This window comes from Zonotrichia leucophrys, chromosome 2, assembly GCF_028769735.1.
Source record: "Zonotrichia leucophrys gambelii isolate GWCS_2022_RI chromosome 2, RI_Zleu_2.0, whole genome shotgun sequence".
NCBI lineage: Eukaryota > Metazoa > Chordata > Aves > Passeriformes > Passerellidae > Zonotrichia > Zonotrichia leucophrys.
Genome location: NC_088171.1, coordinates 83,779,000 through 83,800,154, shown reverse-complemented (window position 1 = coordinate 83,800,154; position 21,155 = coordinate 83,779,000). Strand labels below are relative to the sequence as shown.

At 38.8% G+C, this 21,155-nt stretch overlaps 1 protein-coding gene across 7 annotated transcripts in view; it reads right to left on the bottom strand.

Annotated features, from left to right (window-relative positions):
* Positions 1 to 381: 381 nt before the first annotated feature.
* Positions 382 to 21,155, bottom strand: part of IKZF1 (IKAROS family zinc finger 1) — a 68,636-nt gene continuing 47,862 nt past the window's right edge. For 4 of the 7 annotated variants that reach the window (XM_064705565.1, XM_064705560.1, XM_064705559.1 and 1 more), the window contains 4 exons: positions 15,438 to 15,605; positions 13,424 to 13,549; positions 8,937 to 9,071; positions 382 to 4,747 (listed from right to left, as the gene is read on the bottom strand). In XM_064705565.1, coding sequence (XP_064561635.1) covers positions 4,044 to 4,747; positions 8,937 to 9,071; positions 13,424 to 13,549; positions 15,438 to 15,605 — 1,133 coding nt within the window. In that variant the 3' untranslated portion in view covers positions 382 to 4,043. The remainder of the gene's footprint in view (positions 4,748 to 8,936; positions 9,072 to 13,423; positions 13,550 to 15,437; positions 15,606 to 21,155) is intronic. The other 3 variants (XM_064705563.1, XM_064705564.1, XM_064705562.1) reach the window with 1 other exon arrangement.

Here is a 21,155-nt window from a genome sequence, read left to right as displayed (position 1 = left end):
TTTGGATTGCAAGGCCAGCACGGATGGACTCACCATAGTGCCAGGAAAACATGGATGGACTTTCCATGGTGCAGGGACAGCATGATGGAATCCCCATGGGGCTCTGTCTATCTGCACCTCACCTTACTCTGTGTCCCCTCCCACACAGTCAACACCACAAACGCAGAGCCTCCAGCTGAGCCCAGTGCCTCCTTCACCCATGAGGAGAGTGACCAAAATATTCTGGGGTTTGGGGTTTTTATCTCGTTCTCTTGTCTCAAAAGATACATCTCAGTTTGCAGACATAATTTAATAATATTTCCAATTTATATGAAATTGCTTTTTTTTTTAAATACAATATTCTCAAAGAAAATGAAGTTACAATATAAAACCACAGCAAAAAAAAAAAAAGTGTAAATACAACTTTTTCCATTAGAAAAGGCAGTGCCTGGGGAAGAATGGGACTCAATTACTTTTTACTTTTTTAAAACAGATATAAACTTAAAACCACTCACATATTTACTCCTTTTAAAGATCAACTAAGCCATATCAGGGTATTGCACTATAGCAAAAAAAGAGCAAAAAAGAAGAATTCACTATACTTTTCTGAGGGCACAGTTTGTTTCAATGAACACAGACACAACATCCTATTTTCATGCCATCCTTGCATATGTTCATAAATAAAATTACTGAACCACTTGTTCCTAAACAAAATGAGGATGATTTTGTGCAAAAGAGAAGAACACTGGAAAAAAGCAAAACTAAAAAAGCCCTTCAGTGAACAGAGAATGCCATTTGCTCTGCCTTTAGACTATGCCCTGATACACTGTGTCTTAATATGCTTACTTATACTACTGTACTGTTTATTATACAACATCAACATATTCTGTTATAGTATAAATAAGAAAACTCCAGAGTCAGGAAACAAACCCACTGTGAGTGACAGTGCATCACCATCATGTCATACCAACCATTTTAGATACATATACACATACAAATGTATATAAAATATTAATGATACACAAAGCCACAGAGAGGGCATGTGCATGTGGACAGGAGGAGAGACACAGGGACTGAGACACGTGTGCGTGCACAGAGATGCGATGAAGGTAGCAAACCTACCCAGGAATCAGAAATCACCTCTCCAAGCTGTGTTTGAGGCACACTCAAACTCCTCTGGAGCTGTGCTTGTTTGCACGGTTCATGCACGTGGCTTTATATGTGCTGGTTTTTGGTAAAAGCAAAGAAACAAAACCACCTGAGTGAGCTGCTGTCCCCCTCCCCTGTATAGCTGGGAGAGTCTTAAAATGAAGGGTGGAAAAAAATATGGCATGGGGTATATAGTGACCTAAACCTAAGAAGAACAGGAAAGAGGTCTAAGAGCAATAAAAGCAGAACATTTCTGTACAGCCAATGTCTGATCTCACACAGGACATTGCAGCAGGGCTCAGAAATTACTTTGTACCCTCTCGTTTGGCATCAATCAAAATTGGAGAGGGGTAAGAACAGCTGAATGTAACTCTGCCAGCTATGAAAACTGAACCTATTCCATCTGTACTTAAAGAAAGGTTAAAATTAAGGAAACTCATCCATGTAAGTTAACCCCCGGAAAGTCCTCTTCAGATCATTCCTATGCAAAATATTTGGTAACACCTTACTGCCAGGTGAATTGGAGCTGAATGTGTAGCAGGCATTGATGACAAGACCATGGCTGGGGCTTGGCCAGGGATTCCTTGTGCTCACCCCTCGTGCAGCCTCTTGGGCTGGAAGGCAACAAGCAACAACCTCCCAGCTGAGTTATGATACAGTAGAGGGCATCAACAAAATCCCTCAAGGCAACTGAGTTCTAACGTGGGAATAGAGACGACCACCTTTGGGTCTGTAGTTCACACTGCTCATTTTGGGGGATAACACGTACTAGTAATGTGTTTTCCCTGCTGAGGATGCACTGGTCTGTGGGCATTCCTGCACAGCATTCACTCTGGTGACAAAGCCACCACATTGTCAGGCTCTCCTGCAGGTTCAGTGTAAAAACACCACCGTGCCCACGTGTCCAGTGAAGCAAGGGCCTCACAGCTGCATGAACAGCCAAAGCTGGAGCTTGTGTAAGCACACATTTGTGATTCATGTTTTTATCAATGTCCTTCCTCAGCTCCACTGTTGTTGCTGCTGACCTACACCTGCCAAAGTGAAAGCAGAAGGAACTCGGCATGCCTGTAATGGTATGTGTATATAGGAAATGTTTATCAAATGTAGCTGCAAATGTAGTATCAGGCCACACTGGCCCAGGTACAAGCAGTTCATGGTCCCATCAAATCTGTTTTATAGTAAATACATGTGCTTGCATGCACTTGCGAATGGAAAATCTGTAAATGTATGACAAGACTGCTAGTCTTGTTGGGTATTTAATGGTGTTTACTGTAAAATATTCATTCCTTATGCAGAGTGGAAGTATTTTCAACATTGAGTTAATAAGATGGGTTTTTTATGAATGTTTCCCAGAAAATATTGCAGCATCAGTGACAGATTTTTATGCAGCTGCAAAAAAATTACTTGTGTCCAGTCTTAATGCATGGGGGTGCTTAGGGAGAGAAATGAACTATTTGGAAGAGGAAGTTAAGTAGAAGCTTTTAAAAAAAGTTTTTTTATCAGATGTGTATAGAGTTAAAATCTATTTGTCGTAGAAGTTTTGATTCTAACTGAAGCTATAGTACCTGCAGCAGAACTCATCATGGAGAAAGATTTTGGTGGGCTTCTCTGCATTCTACAAAATGCTGCAGCCTCTCGCCTCCATTTTGCAAAACCCAATATTTTTTGTATCTTAAGATTAGTTCCACTGAAGTAAAAGTAACTCAAAGCACTTAGTGAAATGACTGGTTGGATAGAAAGTAAACGGTCACCACAACTTTGTGGGTCTTGGTCCCTCACTATATGGCAATTGCCAGGAAAAAAGAAGAGGGCTGCAAATTTTGACTGGCTGGTTTAATTAATCTCAGTGCTTTAAAAATAATCAAGTGCAACACTTATGAGTAGAGCCACAACATTTACAAGAGGACATCTTCTGTGCCAGCAAAATAGGATTTTTTTTGTATCTAAGAGAGGGACATTTGGACATTTTCCAGACAGTTTAAAAAGATGAAAAATGTGCTTAAGGAGACTCCCCACACAAATACCTATCTACTTTCTCAACTGTACATCATACCCTTCTAAATAACTAAAACTTTAAAGAGAAAAAAAAATTAAATACATTGTAACTTTTATATGAAGAGTAAGGAGGGGTTGCTTAACAAAAAGTGGGGGTTTATTAGATAGGAAGAGAAAATATTTATTCAAAGAAGAGCCAACAATACCCTTTTTCTATACATTAAATGCAATTCATACCTCACAGAGTATATTACAAGGGTGTTTCTTCTATCTTTTGCATTCCTGCTCGCCTGCCTAGTGACACAAACATGGCATGTTGTGCTATCAATACCAGTAGCACCCTTGCAGGTGGAAATGTTCTTCTTACCACCAAAGCAGCTCAGAACCTTCTGGCTGAGGGGGTCCCATCCAACCCCAGCGGTTGGTGAAGTCATCTGAAATGGGTCCATCCATCTTTAGTTGAGTTCAATCTTCTTAAAGTAGTCAAATAATACTGGAAATCAAAACAAATCACACATCTGGTAGAAGAGCCCTGCGCCCAGGGTGCTAAGAGAGAAAGCCTGGCTGCTGCTGCCTTTTGTGTCCTCATTGTGTGGAGCACTCTGCACGTGGTTAAGAGTTCTGGCAAGGGGGCTTGCAAGAAGCATCAGTTCAGGGAAGGGCTCTCAGCTATGTGACTACAAAAACTACATACATTACTAAAGGTTTTTGGTGATCAAACATTTTCAGTAAAAACTCATTTTAGAAAACTGAGTTGCAATGCATGCTACCAAAATGAAATCTCTGTTCTTGTGGGAGAACATTGCTGAACTTATGATTCTCTTGTGACTTTTACTGTCCAGCTGACTTTTGCTTTGTTGCTGTCATGGCTCGTGCAGCTCCAGTAACGCAGCTGTTGAGGCTTGATCTGTGCCAGTGTTTTAGCCCATGTGGAAACGGTGCTCCCCTCGAGTTATGTGGGAAGAGAATTCATATCTGTCCTGGCTGTGGTAGCCACACATGTTGCATTCAAAAGGATCACGGAACCCGTGGCAGCCCATATGGATCGTATACATCACGTGATCCAAGAAAAGGACTCGACAGTGTTCACACTTGTAAACCCTTACTTGCTCCCCATTGCTGCTGATCACTTTAAAAGCATCCTGGGAATTGTCAGTGCCTGCTCTCAAGACATCGTATTGCCTGTTTTCTTCTTTTATAGAGATGCCATTTCTTGCATGGGCACCTATGTGGTTTGTCAGGTAGATTAAACCACTGCGCTCCTCATTATTGCTCTCTGTATCTGTTGAGTCTTGGCAGCTGTTGCTGGGAGAGACATCTCGTTCCGAGGAGACAGACTTGGCTTTGGAAAGCAGCAACAAGTTTTCAACTGCGCTGTCCTGAGGGAGGTTGGAGCGAATCTGATTGTCCCCAAGAGGTTTGTGGAGCTGGTACATGGGGCTGATGACGGGCACTCCCTCAGAGCCTCCCGGCGGTGTCTGGACGAGGGGGCGCAGGGACTCTGCCCCCAGGTAACTGATGGCGTTGTTGATGGCCTGGTCGATCACGTGCGTCTGCATCAGCTCGTTCTCCTTCTCGTAGTTGATGCTGGCATCGTATGGAAGATCGGGCAAGCATTTGTCACCTACAGTGGAACACAGAGAGGAGTTAGAGGGCTGATTTCCACACGATTAAGGAAATTAATGTCATGGATTAATAAAACAGGGAAGAGGACAGTTGACCAAATCCACCTCTGAAATCCACCTAAGGTATTCAGGGTTCTCTAATACAGCTGCTCAGAAAAGTGGTGGGTTGGTGGTCTTTTTCAGCATGCAAAAAAATTTGAGGGTTTTGGAAAAGCAAATGGATGAAAGAAATACTGGAAATAATTATACAGGGACTCCTGGGAGCTAGAGATCTAGCGCTTTGTCATATCTTTCTCCTTTCTTACTGGTGTCCCGCATCTGCCTCTACAATGAGCAGAGGCACTCACTGCCTTTGTGGCTGCTGAAGCCAGTGTGCCCTCACAGCCACAGCAAGCTCGGCCCGATGCTTCAGAGCATGATGCACATTATCAATATTCTTACATAAAGTATTACAATCTTAGACTGGAAGTCGTATGGTTTAGTTTCAGACCTTCAGTTTCTTAGAAATAATCCATATCAGCAATGTGGTCATATATATGTCATTTTGGAGAAAAATCAATAAAAACTTTATTTTTCATATTGTCTCCATCCCCACACACCTATCATAAGCCACATTAGACACATTACCAGAAGCTACCCATGTCCCTAAATATTTTGTGTCAAAAAGTTCCTGTATACAGGAGAAACCAAGAATCATGGAAAAAATTTAAGCACATTTGTATTTGGAGCATATTTTTCCTACAAGGGAGAAAGCCTTAGCTGGAGCAAGATTACTTGTTATTGGTATCTTTAATTCTGATGGGATGCCTTGAGTAAGGGGTAAATCTATCTATATTTTTTTTTAAATCAGACTGTGCTAATAGCATACCTTGACAGTATATTTAGCTGGATACCCCAGCATTGAACATTGAGGTTCACTACAATTTCCCCCAAATTACTGTACAGATAGCAAAATATAGAAGAAAAAAGTTAGGAGTGGGAAAAACTATTTAAATGTGCAGATATTGATTTTATGAACTTAAGCAGTCTTCTCTAACAGTGTAAACCATCAGTTACTACCAGGCCCTTAATAAATTCATGCTAATGTAAAGAGGTAAAAGATTTTCACAAGCTCCTATGGTCTACCAATAACATATTGTTGATAGTCTGGATGGATTTTCTAGCTCTTCAGATCTTGGGAAACACTAAAAGCCACAAACATCTCTGTGAAGTGCTGTCACCATTTCCTGATGAACATGAAATTTACTGGTAGGTCTTGGAAAGTCCTAATTTGTCAAAAGAAATGCTAACAGAAGAATGGAAATTTTACCAGAAGATCTGCACATTAATTTATCAACAATTTTCCACGCAGCTTCTACTCAGATTGACCATTCAAAGTCAGTGAAGAGACCAAAAACCTTCTAGCATAAGACTTTTGCAATGATGGGGGCTAAAGTGTAGGAAGTCCTGTGGTCTGCATTTCCCACAAGATATGGTTTCATACCAGTTCCATGCTCTGCAAGCAGAGAAAGAAATACCCTGAGCATTGCATAAGTTCCCACAGGGGATGTAGGGTACAGACACCTTCTAGCTGCTATGCTACACAAGCTTCCAGTTCCTCTTGTTTTCTTTCCCAATCACTCTGCCAATTTGGGCTGCATTTTTTTTAAACTCCAGATTTATCCTCTATAATGCTATACTTTTCAGGCAGATTTGCCTAAGATTCAAAATAGGCATTGTAAAAGACTCTTGAATTAAATACAGGAAAACTCTCCTAACATGAACATATACACTTTATTCAAGGAGGAAAAATGAAGCCAAAATCATTCCTATTCCACGGGCACTACACACCACTGAAAAATGGGGCTGGTCCTCATTTTAAACAAAATTTTGGGCATCCAGAAAGCAAGATTTTAATATCTGTTTCTTGGGTAGTATTTGCTTTATGTAGCATAACTAGTTGGTAGTTGTGCTGAGAGAATCAAGTGTTCATAAGAAAAATTTGTTTCCAAGCAAAGTGTCTGAAACACACACAAAGTTAGGGAAGGCAGACACCATTTCTATATCTAGGCAATGCAGTAATACTTGCACTCATTAAAAATAATAGCTCATTTCTGTGGTTATTAGAGCATAAGTAAATTAAACTGCTAATAGCTTGATGCACTTCAAAGTTTGCATTGCTCAGGATTCTGCAGCAGGTACTTAAACAGTAAAAATGCACTCACTGCATGTGGGCACCTTTCTCTTAGTGTTTTTTATTCCCTTTCTTGGCTGCCTGTTCTTTTAAACATTATAAGCATATATCAATTTTTTGTGGAGTTCTCACTCTCAGGTTTGGATGGCCAAGTTCTTTTGGGTTTCGGAACTATTCCAGTTCGGAATACAGAGAGAATGTTAGAGGTAACTGGCTGGATTTGTTGAACAATCTAATTTTTGAAAGGTAATTAATTTAGTCTTGAGAAAAACTACTGAAGCAGAAGACACTCCTTCCTTTATGTGAAGGATGCCATTTTCTTCTTCTCCCTGAGACTCAGCACAGGTATTGGGACATGACAATTTACAGGAGCAATGAAGTACCCAAAAGCTCTCCTCAGCAGCCAGCCAAACCTTGTGTTAGTCAGGAATTTTTCTATTGTATGAAGCAGCAGATGATGATTGGAAAGGAAACAATTTGTGAGCATTTTTTTTCTTTTTAGAATATTTTTTTCTTTTGAAGCCTAGCAAATTTCCACAAATATCTGCTGTCAGTAGGTTGTCTTCCTACACTGCATCCTGAAAAACTGACAGGAATGTCTGCCCTCCTAAAACTCATAGTTAAACTGGCTGTCTTTATTGTTTTTCAGGGTGAACAGAGAAAAAAAGAATGAAATAGCCAGTTCACACCCAAGGATACATTACATATAGTATATTTGCTAGTACCTTTTAAATTTAAGCACTTTTAATCTTCCTGGAGCTTTCATAGAATTAGTATCTGGTCTAATGCAAACCCTAGAGTGTCTAAACTAGTCTGGTTGGCCTTACATATATATTATAGTTGATATATTTTTGGTATCTATCTCTACTACAACTTTTGCCCTTTTTTAAGCATAAGCATTTCTTATCCTTGACAACCTCCTAGAATTGTTGTCTTTGGACTTGAAAAAAAGCCTTGGAATTTATTTTAAAACCTTTTGTTGCACCTCCTGACATAGCTGGAACTCCCCTTTCTATGTCTAGGAAATACTAATTTTCCTTTCATCCGTGTCCTTGTTGAAGAAAGTATATTTGCATTTTCTGTCCCATAAACTGATCTTTTTTTTCCCTTGACTTTTGACTGAAGACCTTCTTAATGTGCATTTTCTTTCAGAGACTTTAATCTGATTGTTTCCTACAGAATAATGTTTTTAAACGTATAGAGATTTAAAAAAGAACCTAACTAGATGTGAGTATATGCTGTCCTCTGATCTCCCATGTTTTAATTTACTGAAGAATAACCTTACCTAACTGACAAAATATTGTATGTGGGTCTCACAAAACTGCTGTAATCCCTCCTTAGCACAGGCCTACTAAACAGAACAATATGTGTAGCCTTCACTTTTATAGGCTTAATGTCAAATTTTTATTGTTAAGACAAGAACTGCTATGTGCAAATGGGCATGAAATTTTTGAATTTTTCATAGAATGTACACAAAGTTTACATTTCATTTAGGTGCTGTTTTCAGACATATCAATTTGGGCTATAAAAATAAACAGAGTTTATGAAAGGGTGAAGAATATTACCCAGTCTACGTTCAACTAGTCACAAATGCTTTCGGAAACAGCAATATGCCCAGATCTGAATGTCATTCAAGATTTCAAAAAAATAACTCTCAAAGTTTGATCAAATGCTATCCCAACGGGAAACTTTTGTTCCTATCTTCAGGTTCTCAAGGCAACTTCAAGAACCTGTTCAGATTTTGTAATGATCTGGTCTGTAAGCTTTTAGAAACACAGAAAATAGGTTTAAAATTGATCTCCAAATGTGAACAATTAAACACACAGAAATTTATGCTGGAGATGTTTAGTTGGCTTTTTCCCTCCAACACATCTGTGTATCTGCTTCTATAGAGATACATATTGTTAATTTAGCAAAACAAGTAATATTATAATGCAAAAGTAAAAATGCTGTGATTTTTTTAGGGGGCTTTGTTTTATTTTATTTTTAGGAGACAGCAAACGTTTAACTCTTACCAACAAATTTCTGAGGCATAGAGCTCTTACGTTTGGCGACGTTACTTGCTAGTCTATCCAGCACGAGGGCTCTTTCTGACCCTATCTTGCACAGGTCTTCAGCCATTTCACTCTGGTTACTTTCGTCTTTTATGACTGAAATCAAATGACATCAGAAGGGTTAGGCAGGTTCCATTTTAATGGAACTGTTGTCTTAGGTTATCATTTGTCAGTCAATGTCTTTTAGCTCCCAAGCAGCTGGATGAAGGAGCTCAGCATATGAGACACAGGACAATTCTGACTCTTGGTAACAAATTCCCTCACGCTGGTTAATCTATGTACATGCTCATGTTTTCCTCATTTAGGACACAAAAATGAGATAGCAACTGCAAGGTTTCTGCCTGTATGTCACATAATCACTCCACCCTTTGTTCTACAGCCACTCTGCATTTCTGTGAATAAATGAGGTCCTAACTTTATCCTGGACACAAAGCAGTTCACCTTTCCACTCTCCCACTGAAACCCTCTGCAATGTCCTTCTGCACCTCTCCCAGTGTATGATAATTGCTTCCTCAGCAGGAAAAATTAATCAACTTCTCAACTCCAACAGTGGAAAATCTATTTGCAAGCTACACCAGCCCTTGTTTCTATCCCCTTTTATCCCATAGCAAATATTTCAGTACTTCCTTGATGCTATTTTAGACTTTAACAATTTAAATTGATAAAATCACACCTTCAGTGGAACACTAATTTCCAATACTCAAACCTGTTTCCCAACCTCCTGCTGCTGCTGAGACTCTGTAGAATTAGGAGCTTAATGTGAGGCTCTAGGAAAAGGAGACTATTTCATTTTCATTTATTTTACTTCAGTACTTTCCTGCAGAAACAAAAGGGATGTATGAAAATGCACTGTCAAAACAATGACTGTGAAACAGGTATGGAAAGGTATTCTGACTTCCAGCACCTAAGAGAAAGGCAAATGTACTGAGATCACAACATAACTGTTTTGCTGTAGGCCTTCTGTTTGTGGGGTTTGGGGCCTTTTTGGTTTGTTTGTCAAGGGAGAAAAAGGGGTTAATTTTACTTTTATCAGCTACTAAGATACGGACATTTTTCCTGAACTTTTGGGTTGCTAATAAAGGAAGACGCAAAAGATTATTTTTACACTTTGATTCTTTGAGTTATTTCAATTAAGTGCCCTGCTCTGCTATATTTTTCCTTCTGTGCCTGCTGAGAATTTGTTTTATCACTGGATTAACTGGTTCACAGGACCCATTACTCTGGTACCTGGCTGTTTCTCAATAGCTGAGAACACATTGTTGTGATCCAATGTTATTCTGAGAATATAACACAGCTTATCATCCATATAAAAGGACGATTGTGAAAATTTTGTTCAACCTGAAATATATGAAATCAGCTCTGATGGATACCTGTGAGGAACAGGTGAAGTTTCCTATTCAACAGTACCCTGCAACCAAACTGAGGAGTACACAACTGTTTCTTGAGTCCCTGCTGCAGCAGCACATACTGCAGAGACAGTGACAGTGACAATGACAATGCCAGTGCCAATGACAGTTATATGGAGTTTCATGGAATTATATTCCAGCCCCATATGACACTAAAGATTGTGATCAATGCAGGAAATTATAAGAATTTAGTCGTGAAGGTGCAGAAAACTAAAAGGTGTTTATGGCACATAGCCATCATTGAACAAGCACACACCAGCATCTTGTGCTGACCAAGGCTTCCAGGTACCATCTCAGGAACAGACTTACAGAGAATCTTTTAAGGCAGACATTCAACAGGGACACAAAAGACTGAATACTTAGTTAAAAGTTGAAATTATCAAGAAATATCTTTCTAGGATATAATAACATTTCAAATCAGTTCAAGAGAGGGTGAGTAATGTATTTAACAGTTAAACTTTCAATCTTCTAAAACTTCTTAAAAAAGAGGGCAAAGTGAATCATGTACTAATCCCCAGTACTTGCAACTGAAACCCTCTGAAATCTGCAACCAACTGAATAACTATTTCTCTATAATTTGGTGTCTGTAAAGTGAAAAAAATCATGTCATCTTTTCAAGCACAAAACTCACAGTGACTCAAGAACTGTAATTGACCTTTTAAAAACTTCATAAACTACTTCTCCTACTGTTTTATTTAAGCCTGGTAAGACTTCAGCACACTTCCACTCAACTCAAATGCAAAACTACAGGTAATATCTCTAAGAGAAGAACTTCCCATGGACAGTGATATTTTAGTCCTCTAAAATAAGAATTTTGCAATTCAATTCATCTGATTCCAATTTTTTGTAAAAGTTAAAAATGTAAGTACAATCTCCCGCTCCACTTCTTACTCCCTTTTACTCTATCTTACCCTTATTTAAGTTCTTTCTCAATTACATTTTTTAGATTTCCAAGCTGTTTAGGTTTAGGTTCTTTCTACTGACAATTTTTCTATGTGTGCTGCCTAAAGTATTTTAAAAAATCTGTAAAAAGCAGTCTTGCTGTGGCAGAATGTCAAATCAGATGGACTAGCAGATATTTTTATAGAAATTTTTTGAATTTTGTTTTTAGAGAATGGGGGAAAAAAGGGGTCTGAATAATAACAGATCCACATCACACCTTGAAATAGTTTAAGAGCAGTGATATTATAGCTGCTTGCTTTTCTAGTTATATGATAGAATACAGTAAAATTCACACGGCATCCACTCATTCTCAACTGTTTTTTCTACATTTTCATCATGCAAAATATGAGGAAAAATGCAGGAAAATTTCAGTTTTTTAGAACTGTATAGAAATTATTTTTTTAACTGAGGACTAAATTTCTTTAAGAGTGAAGTCTTTGGCTGAATATGAGATTTAAACTTTTTATTTAATTTATTTTTTTCTAATTTGCAAAAGCAGTCCTATAATGTCAAATATATTGAATATAGAAGAATATAAGAAGAATATACAAGAAAATATACATAAATAAATGTATATATAAGAAGAAGTCATTCTTCCAAAGCATTACTTAATTCCTTCAAGTTTTCATCCCATGGAATTATTGGATATTTAGTAGTAAGCTGGTGCAAGGTCTCCTTTCAGGATTTGATAAAAACAAGGGTCAGTCTCTAAAAGTGTTTAATTTCTTATTAAAGTTTAGGATTCCTGACATCACTTTCATTTTACTAAGACTTTCGTAGTAGTTCAGCTACTCATTCACAAGATTTTCAAATTCAGTGTGCAGGCACTTAAATTCATGTGCTAGACACTGAAGACTGAAATCCCAAACCAGAATATTTGCTCTAAAGCCTGTCATGTCTTTGAGAAATAAGTATTTCTCCTTACTGTGTATTATTACATTGAGGTTTTCTATTCATATATTCTGCAGCCTCTCAATAAAATTAGAAGGGGAACTGCTCTAACATGCTGCCTGCAGAAGCATCTCAGTTGTATTCACTGCTATCATTATGTGCATATACTTTACATTATTTGATAGCATGTAAAAACATATTCTGGTTCTGTACAGATATAAAATATTAAATGAAGCATCATGGCAAAAAGGGCAGAGAGAACTTTCCATTTTTTGTCATTTGACAAGCTAAATAATATATACTGACAGGATTAAAAAGGTATGCAGGAAATGGAACTTACTGGCTGGATTTAAACTCCACCATAGAAACTGGATCTTCTCCATCTAAAACTGCACAAGCAAGAGGACTTTGTGTGGCTAATTACTGTGATGAATCCCTTACAGATCTTCTGGATCTTTGTTACAAAATATAATCCAAGCCCCAATATCTGTTTGCTCTCTTTCTGGGTATAGTTTTTTGATATTCTCCAAGAAATGGACTTTACCTTCACGATTACACTAGTCTCAACACAAGTCCTTACCTCCCCCCAGTTTTCTTTCAAAGGGAAGCTTGGGAAGAAGGCTGTCAACAAATTATTAGCCATTCTGGACTATCTCAGGTCAAATTGCCTAAATTAAATATCTCTGGCTTCATGTTCTCTTGCTTGGCAGAGTGAGATCAAAGCCAGATATTTCATCCTTGTTAGATGAGCTGGTCCCACTGGTCATGTAAGCCCTTTAAGCTGTGGCTGGGAAGGGGAGGAGATGTGCAGTGCAGAAAACTCTGCAGCACCAACTAGAACAATGGAATTAAGTCTTTATTGAAAATACATCCATAAGTGTATTGCAATATAGGCTTCCAAGAGAAGGTGGTGAGGTGGTGTAGCCATATTTTCTTGACACGACAAACTGATGTTTTCCAGGCCTTGCAAGTGTTTTGCTACATGTTTGAATTGTACCTTGGCATTTTATTGGAGCTAAAAAAAAGTGAGAAAACAGCCAAATATTTATCAAATAAAGAATTAATCCAGACACAATATCACACATGTGGGGGATGTGTGTGACTCTCCAAAGCAAAAGTTGCCACAAATGGTACTACTGATTCTTTTGCACTCCTTTCTCTGCATTTATGACAGGACAGCAGTATTGCCCAGATAGATACTTTTATTACCTGGATAGATGCTGCTTGAGAGATTCATGGTTTGAAGGTAGTTATGGCAGCGTTCTTTATGTTCTTCCAAAGAGCTGCGCTGCTTGTAACTGCGACCACAGTATCCACACTTATGGGGTTTGCCAACTGGAGAAAACACAATTCATTATGAGATTCAGATGAGGAATTCAACAGCATATGGTAAAGATGAGAGATAAAAAGCCTACCCAAATAATAAAGCCATGCTGTGGTGAAGGAAGATTTCAGCAATTTAAAAAATCTACGTGAAAAACAACTAATGGAAAACTGATTGTATATCTTTACATTAACAGGCCAATTCTATGGGTGCTACAAACTGATTTTAGATGATTCAGATCAGATAAAGACTGTGACATTAAATCTTTAAAAACAGCATCTACACAAGTTAGGAACTGAGACACCTTCAAAGGTCTGGGAGTGGTTTCTGTAGTGTCCAATTGCACAGAGACTGCCAGTGGACAAACAGGTGGTATAGGTAGGGACTTGATTGGCTGGAGGTCAGTTCTGGTGAACAGAACCAGCTCAACTCTTTTAAGACAGTCTCAGATTTTGTGTGTTTTCTGCTTCTGGAAATTTAAGAAAAATGGCATGACACTTTATTTTCTGTTTTACATCAGTCCAGATCGAGCTAGTTCAAGGAATTTTTCACCAATAATACTTTTCGGTGTGCTTCTGGACTTGAATTTTCTGTCTTAATATGATAAGACTGTCACTTTATATGTGATTTCACAATTTTAGATAGTTACACAGCTTAATTTCTGAATTTTATTTACAGGTTCTTAGGGGAAAATCAGATTCAGACATCCAACTTGTTTTATAATGTATCAGTGCCAATTTGCCAGTTGCAGGAACTAATCATTATCTATAATTTAGGCATTGTCTCTAACTACAGAATCCTCAGGGTTTACCAAGAGTGTCTAGGTGAGATTTCATATATAGGTATACATGAAAACTATGTTTCAAATTGTGCATCCATGAAAATCAATAAAAACAAGGAGAGGGAGGCAAAATGCTATTTAAAATATGCACCTTCCTTAATCAGGCTGGGAAAAAACAGGACAAAGAGAAATTATTTTGAAAATCTAAGGATCTTATTATTCAATACATGTGCTAGAGAAGAATCTTCTTAATTTTTTGGAGCACAAAAATATCACTTTGAGAGCTCCCCTTCTGCCACCCAGAACCCAAAACCAACTTTCACAAGTAACATTACCAGTGTCAGTTCCAGCAAAGTGTATTGGAAGTCTCCCATCCAAATAGCAATTTGCATTTGTAGCTTAGCTTGGGGAACTAGATGAGATGGCACTCTGCTTTTAAAGGCACTTTAAATGTGCTAAATTGGTTTTACTTCACAGAAGGTATGTGACTGTGGCTTCTGTCAAACAATGAGAGGTTCATGGTAATGGGAAAGTGCAGCTATTCAAAAATATTTATTCATATCTCCATATTACTGTTGAGACAGACACTAAAAAACTCCATGAGCATCCTCTTTTGTGGAAGATGATTATCTTTCTTTCTCCCACCCTCTGCCTTGTCCCCACTCTCTCTTTCAAAGTACTTGTAATAACAATGTGCAACAAATAACTCCTGCTAAATGGTGTAGGCAGTATTCACTCCTCAGGCTGAAGATGAATACAAGACTGTATTTCAACTTTATATTATCTTTAACCCTAAAACATTCATCAACTTAAGTCATGTTTGTACTTCTATGAAATGGATTACTCACACGGGGCTCGTAAGATGAAACTCTAATACAGAAACTTTGAATCAGCCAAGAAGTATGGGAAAAAACCCAGTTCTTCTGGTGAAGGGTCGTGAGTGTGACGTGTGTTTAGTCATTTCTTTGCTGCTAACACGCTGCGGCCAGCTCACAGCTTGGTTAACCCCAAGATGGGGCTACTCAGGGTGAGAAGAGCTCTCAGGATTGGTGGCCACCTCCATCTCCTCAGTGGCTATGGTGATAAGCAGCCCTGGTTATTCCCAAACCTTTGCTTACCTGAGTGAGTCCTCAGGTGTCCCGTGAGGGCATCCCTGCGGCGGCAAGCGTAGTTACACAGGTGACACTTGAAGGGCTTTTCACCTGAGTGCAGCTTTATGTGGCGCAGGAGGTTGCCCTTCTGGGTGAAGGAGGCTCCACACTGATTGCACTGGAAAGGGCGTTCTCCTATGGGAAGAAGGGGAAAATATGTGAGAACAAAAAAATCTTACACAGTAACAAGAGAAAGATTTCAGGGAGAAAGTTGTTTTCTCACTGCTGCTCTGTGACTTCCACCGGCTGCAGGTTTGATATAACATGAGGCTTTCAGACTAAACCTGCCAGTTTCTTAATGCTTCACTGGCTGGGTCAATTTGATCTGAAAATCTAATTTTTTTTTTCTAAATCAGAATGGCACATCACAATGCAAATTCAAACTCATTTAAATAAAGTGACTGCAACATTTTGTGTTGAAGAGCCACTCTTCCTGATCAGCAGTTTTGGAATAAACCAATATCCAATTTTGCATGTTGTGGCATTTGGTGGGGTTTTTAATGTGGCTTTTTTCAAAGGGTCTTTAAAATATGCCACTGAAGCAGCAAAATAAAAAGGAAACTCATTAAAAATGCATTTCAGGATCACAAGTTCATTTCAGCGTTACATTCTTATATTTAAATGAAAGGCACTTCATTATAACAGTTATAATAACTTCTTTTCATTTACATTTTCCCTGTATTTTCCCTTTCAATTTCTTCTCCATTACCTGTCTGTCCCTAAGCAGCCAAATCAGGAAAGAGACAGAGAAAAGAGAGAAAGCTAGAGAGTAAAATCACAGAAGTTAAGACAGTGCAAAGGAAGCCCTGTACTTCCATGTCTAAGTCCCAACCCTTCTATAGGTAAGGTATGAGCAGAGGAGCAGCACATACAGGCTCTGATGGCTTATACTTTGGACAGATGGGGAAAAACTTGAAGAGATGCAGCCTTGATTTGTCTAAACTGGTGTTTGTTATCAAGGAAGTGAATCAAAGCCTTATCAAAAATTAATATGGCTGTTGTTTGCTTTTTAGTGTTGTTTAAAATCAATGTATTTTATTAGTTTGGGGTTTTTTGGTTTTTTCTTGTATATTTTTTAAAAAATTTAAGATGGATGAGGCTTTTTCTGAGATCAATGGGAAATAAAATACGTTTCCAGTTGTAACAGATGGAATAACAGAAAAATTATACATTAGAGCATTCTATCAGCCAGAACTGCTTCTACATGCCTGTTTCTGTACAGTCCTCAACTAAGTCAAACTAGCCTTTAAAAGACATTTGCTGAATTTTGTTTCTCTTAGGCATCAGTTCAATCTGTTGTAGTAAGTATAGTGTGTCAACATTAGAAACAGCCCAAAGATGACCAGTTCTTAGTTATAATTTTTTTTTGGTGTAACAATAATATTGTATTTAAGATTTCAGTGCTGAAGTTAAAATACTAAAAGAAAGAAAAACAAAAACAATTTCTTCCTTCTCTCTCACTCAAACATCCTGTACCATTTTGCACACCTAGGATGACTTTTTATGTGCATATACATGTGCATATATGTGCAGCATGATAATTTTTGACTTCTGGGTAACGCATCAAAACAGCTGAAGATCAATTAGACAGCAGCACTGTCTCAACCCAAAAACATGAAAACTCTGCCATCCGGGCTGGCAGCTTCAGCATACAGCAAAGAGCCAAATGAATCCCCTCTATGGCAAGACATTTTCATTGGTCAGTTTCAAGCACGGCAGCATAATGCCTGTCAAATGAGCTCACTTTCTTTGTCAAGTAGCTCTGTTCATCTAAACTATACCCACATCTGGTTCAGCGGGGGTGGCACACAAAAATGCCAGCATAAGCCTTACAGGACTTTGAAATGTACTTCATAAACCATGCATGGTATGTTTAGGGAGAAAAGAAAACAGGTGTCTCTCTACTTAACTTCTTAAAATTTGGGGCAGTTACTCAGTGCAGGAAGTATTTTTCAGAAATGGACTGAAACAGTAAACGGAAGAAGTCAGCTCAGCAAGGGGGGCACATTCAGAAGAAGTAGTTAATTCTTACTAAGTAGCTTTTCTAGCACTCATTTCTGTTATTTTTACTCAGAGGACTGTAAGAAGACAAAACAAGAATCATACAAGTACTCCAGGGATGAAATGTAAACCAAGTAAGAATGCAATGTATCTCTAGCCTGCAGCCCTCCCAGTCACAGGGTGAAGTCTTGCACTAGGTGGAGAAGATGGATGGAGCATTTGAAATGAGACTGCTGCACATCAAATACTTCTACAGAACGTAGAGTGGGATCAGATGTAAGGAACCCTGAACTTATGTTCCTGTAGAAGGAGAACAGCATTGTCACCAAAAGACTCTGAAGCTATGCTGGCCCTTAGCTGCCCATGATGCAACTACTGGGGTGAGGAAATGCCTCCTTTATTGAGCTCAGCAAAACTCCCAGACCTGCCAGGATGCTGACAGCTACTGATGGAAGGTTACTGGGTGTGGTGATACCTCCAGAAATGAGGATGGAACAGGATAGAAATAAAAAATACATAATGACTGTTTTTCTAAACAGTCTAAACAATATTATTTTCTACAGTCTAAACTGTATTATTTTCTTCAGGTCTGAACAGTACATACCTGTCCTTGGCATGTAGCCATGACCAAATATAGGCCCAGGAGCAAAAACTGCAGTGGGACCCTGAAATCAATCAACCATTATCACCGTTGCAGTGATTTGCAAGCCTTAGTAGGAGCTTGGGCCCTGAACCACATATTCAGTGAAGAATACTTATAATCTTAATTAAAATATTTCTAATTTCTTAAACAATCACAAGGTCACCTAACACTCAGAGACCTCTAACAAGCAGACCTCTCTTTCTAAAAAAATTTGAGACATTCAGAACCAAGTAACAAGATGTGAGTGAACTAACTGGTGACTTAACTTAGTGTACACATAAGAGGCAATATATACACTTATGCACACGTATAAACAGATATGCATGAATGTGCAGATATATGCACAGTGAACAAGAGAAGCCTGAATATACCCTGAGGTTTCAGTATCAGGGAGCAGGAATTTCTTTCTCCTTTCAAGATCTCCTTTTTCTTAAACACCAAACAAGGCAGTGGCAAGCTGGAGAAAATGAATGTGCTGAAAGGGGAGTGAGAAGAGTTGGGCATCTGTGAGTTGGGATTTGCTCTGCAGATCTAAGCAACAGGTAAGGTGCTAGGGAGCAGTCAGTGCTGTACAGCTGCCTGCAGACAGAAGAGGGCAGAAATATCAGGTGCTGCTCTGCATATCTGCACTTGGCAGGTGTATTCATTAAAAACAATTACATCTTTTATCAGGTCAGGCAGTCATGTTATTTTGGCACTTTAGTGTGCTAGAGTTTTGTTCACTTATCGAATATTTATTTAAGAAAACCTCACTGCATATGCAGGTTTTACATGAATTAGCAGCAAAGTAATTCATTTGTGAGGCTTATTCCTTCACCAGGCATGTATTGAAATGGGCTTCGGCATAGTCAGTTAAATGTCTGTAATAGTATATCCCATTTTGACTTTAATTTTCACAGCGCAGCTGAAAGGAAAAGCAGTCACCACTGTTTCCCCATGACGTCCCTTTAATTTAAACTACCAGCTCTGAACTTCCACTCCTTCGCCAGCCCCTGAAAAACCACCTGAGCTCATTCAAAGAGGCTGCTCAGGAGAGGAGCTGAGGATGAGGCATGAGGGAAAGCAAAGGTTTTGCATGGAAGGGCCTAGGGACAAAATTTCATACCCTTTAGTTTTATCGAGTGTAAAAGAGGGTTTTGCTGAACAAAGTGCCTCTTGTGGGCTGCTTCCACTGTAGGCTTGAACTATATTCCCTTATTAAAAAGAGGTCTAGTTGGTAAGGGAAGAGCTCTGCAAAGGGTGAAGAAATCTTCAAGTGACAATCTTTGTGTGGTAGCACCCCAAGCACCCCTGGCAGGCAAATGGGTCCCTCTGACAGGCAAGAGGTTCGGCGAGCTGAAGGTCTGGGGAAATGACCTGGCACTCAGTGAGGCGGCCCCTGGGGATACTGTCATAGGGACCAGGCAGCCCAGCGCATGCTCAGAGACAGCGAGCTGGGTACCAAGGAGCTCATGAGAAGCAAAGGCAGCTGTGCCCACCACCTCCCTAAAGTCAGGTGTGCTCTCACACAGGCCATTTAGCCCTGGTGCAAACACTGCCATGGACCCTTAGGGACCTGAAACAGCTCCTCTGATCCAGCAACAGTGGGAGTTTTTTAACAAAAGTGCAGTCTGCTTAAGCAAGCACAAAAACTTCTACCTCTAAGTGCCTTTCAAGTTGCAGCATATTGTTTCAACCATTACAGCAACCTCTTTAGCCCTGTTTAAAGGGCTCACGTACAAGTCATTTTACATGTTCATTTTATCAATTTTTAAAGGAAGGAAAGGAAAGGAAAGGAAAGGAAAGGAAAGGAAAGGAAAGGAAAGGAAAGGAAAGGAAAGGAAAGGAAAGGAAAGGAAAGGAAAGGAAAGGAAAGGAAAGGAAAGGAAAGGAAAGGAAAGGAAAGGAAAGGAAAGGAAAGGAAAGGAAAGGAAAGGAAAGGAAAGGAAAGGAAAGGAAAGGAAAGGAAAGGAAAGGATCAATCAGTACTTTTTATATCTTGAAAGTAGGCTACTGCCTCTCTTCTGAGTACTAGTTGTGACTTTTCCAATAATTGTCTGTTCTTCCCTGACAGAGGGATTTATCACATAGAATTGAAGAGTACTTAGAAGCAGGCAATGTAGCAGCATTGCTTCTCAATGTGGCTACCCTGTGTTACACTAACAGATCGCACGATTCCATGGCTCACAGTTCCTGTGACAGACAATAACACTGAGGGCAATGGAACACACTGTGGGCCTTTTCACAAATCCTCTCCATTTTAACTCTGAAAGCACTTTGTTAATCTCACTGCTTAGTAATTCTGGGAAAGTTACTTAAGCAAGATTGTGAGGATATGGAGGAAGAAAGAATCTATGTGTTTATTGGCACAACTATTTCAACTGTAACTACAAGACAGATCAATTCTTACCTTAAAAATATTTTAAAATTTGCTCTCATTGGAATATTCGTGTAAAAATGCCAAAACCCAAATTTATTTTCAAAGCAACTTCTGTGAAATAACAATATAGTTTGGTTCTTCTCTTTTAGCTATGAATGACATTAAAGTTTAGATTGGAAGCCTAATTTTTAGACATCTTATATCAGGCAAGGTGAGACTCATTCTTTACTTTTTCATTTGTTTCAGCCTTTTCATTTTTGGCCCTCTTTGAGACTTATCAGAATTAGAAAATTGAGAAAAGAATATTCACAGCACTGTATAATGAAAAGCCATCCCTGTGGACACAAAATCTTTACATGTCTCTTTTAGTGTCCTGGTGGAAACACTTTAGTGCACATTTGACCCATGACAATACTTGTTTTCACTTAATGAAACACTGGACATGAAATGTAAGTATTTTTTGACCAAGTCTGTCAATACAGTTCTCTTAATAAATATTTTTCCAATCACTTTCATAATCACTGATCCATAATAAGCTTTTCTGTTTTGTTGGCAACATAACAACTGGGTTAATTTCAGAATTAGCTACAAATGGGCTTTTCTTCAGCAGTTCTTAGAAAGTTCTTAGAAATTAAACAAGACTTCTTTTCTTTTAAGTTGACTTTTCAATTTTTTTTTGTTG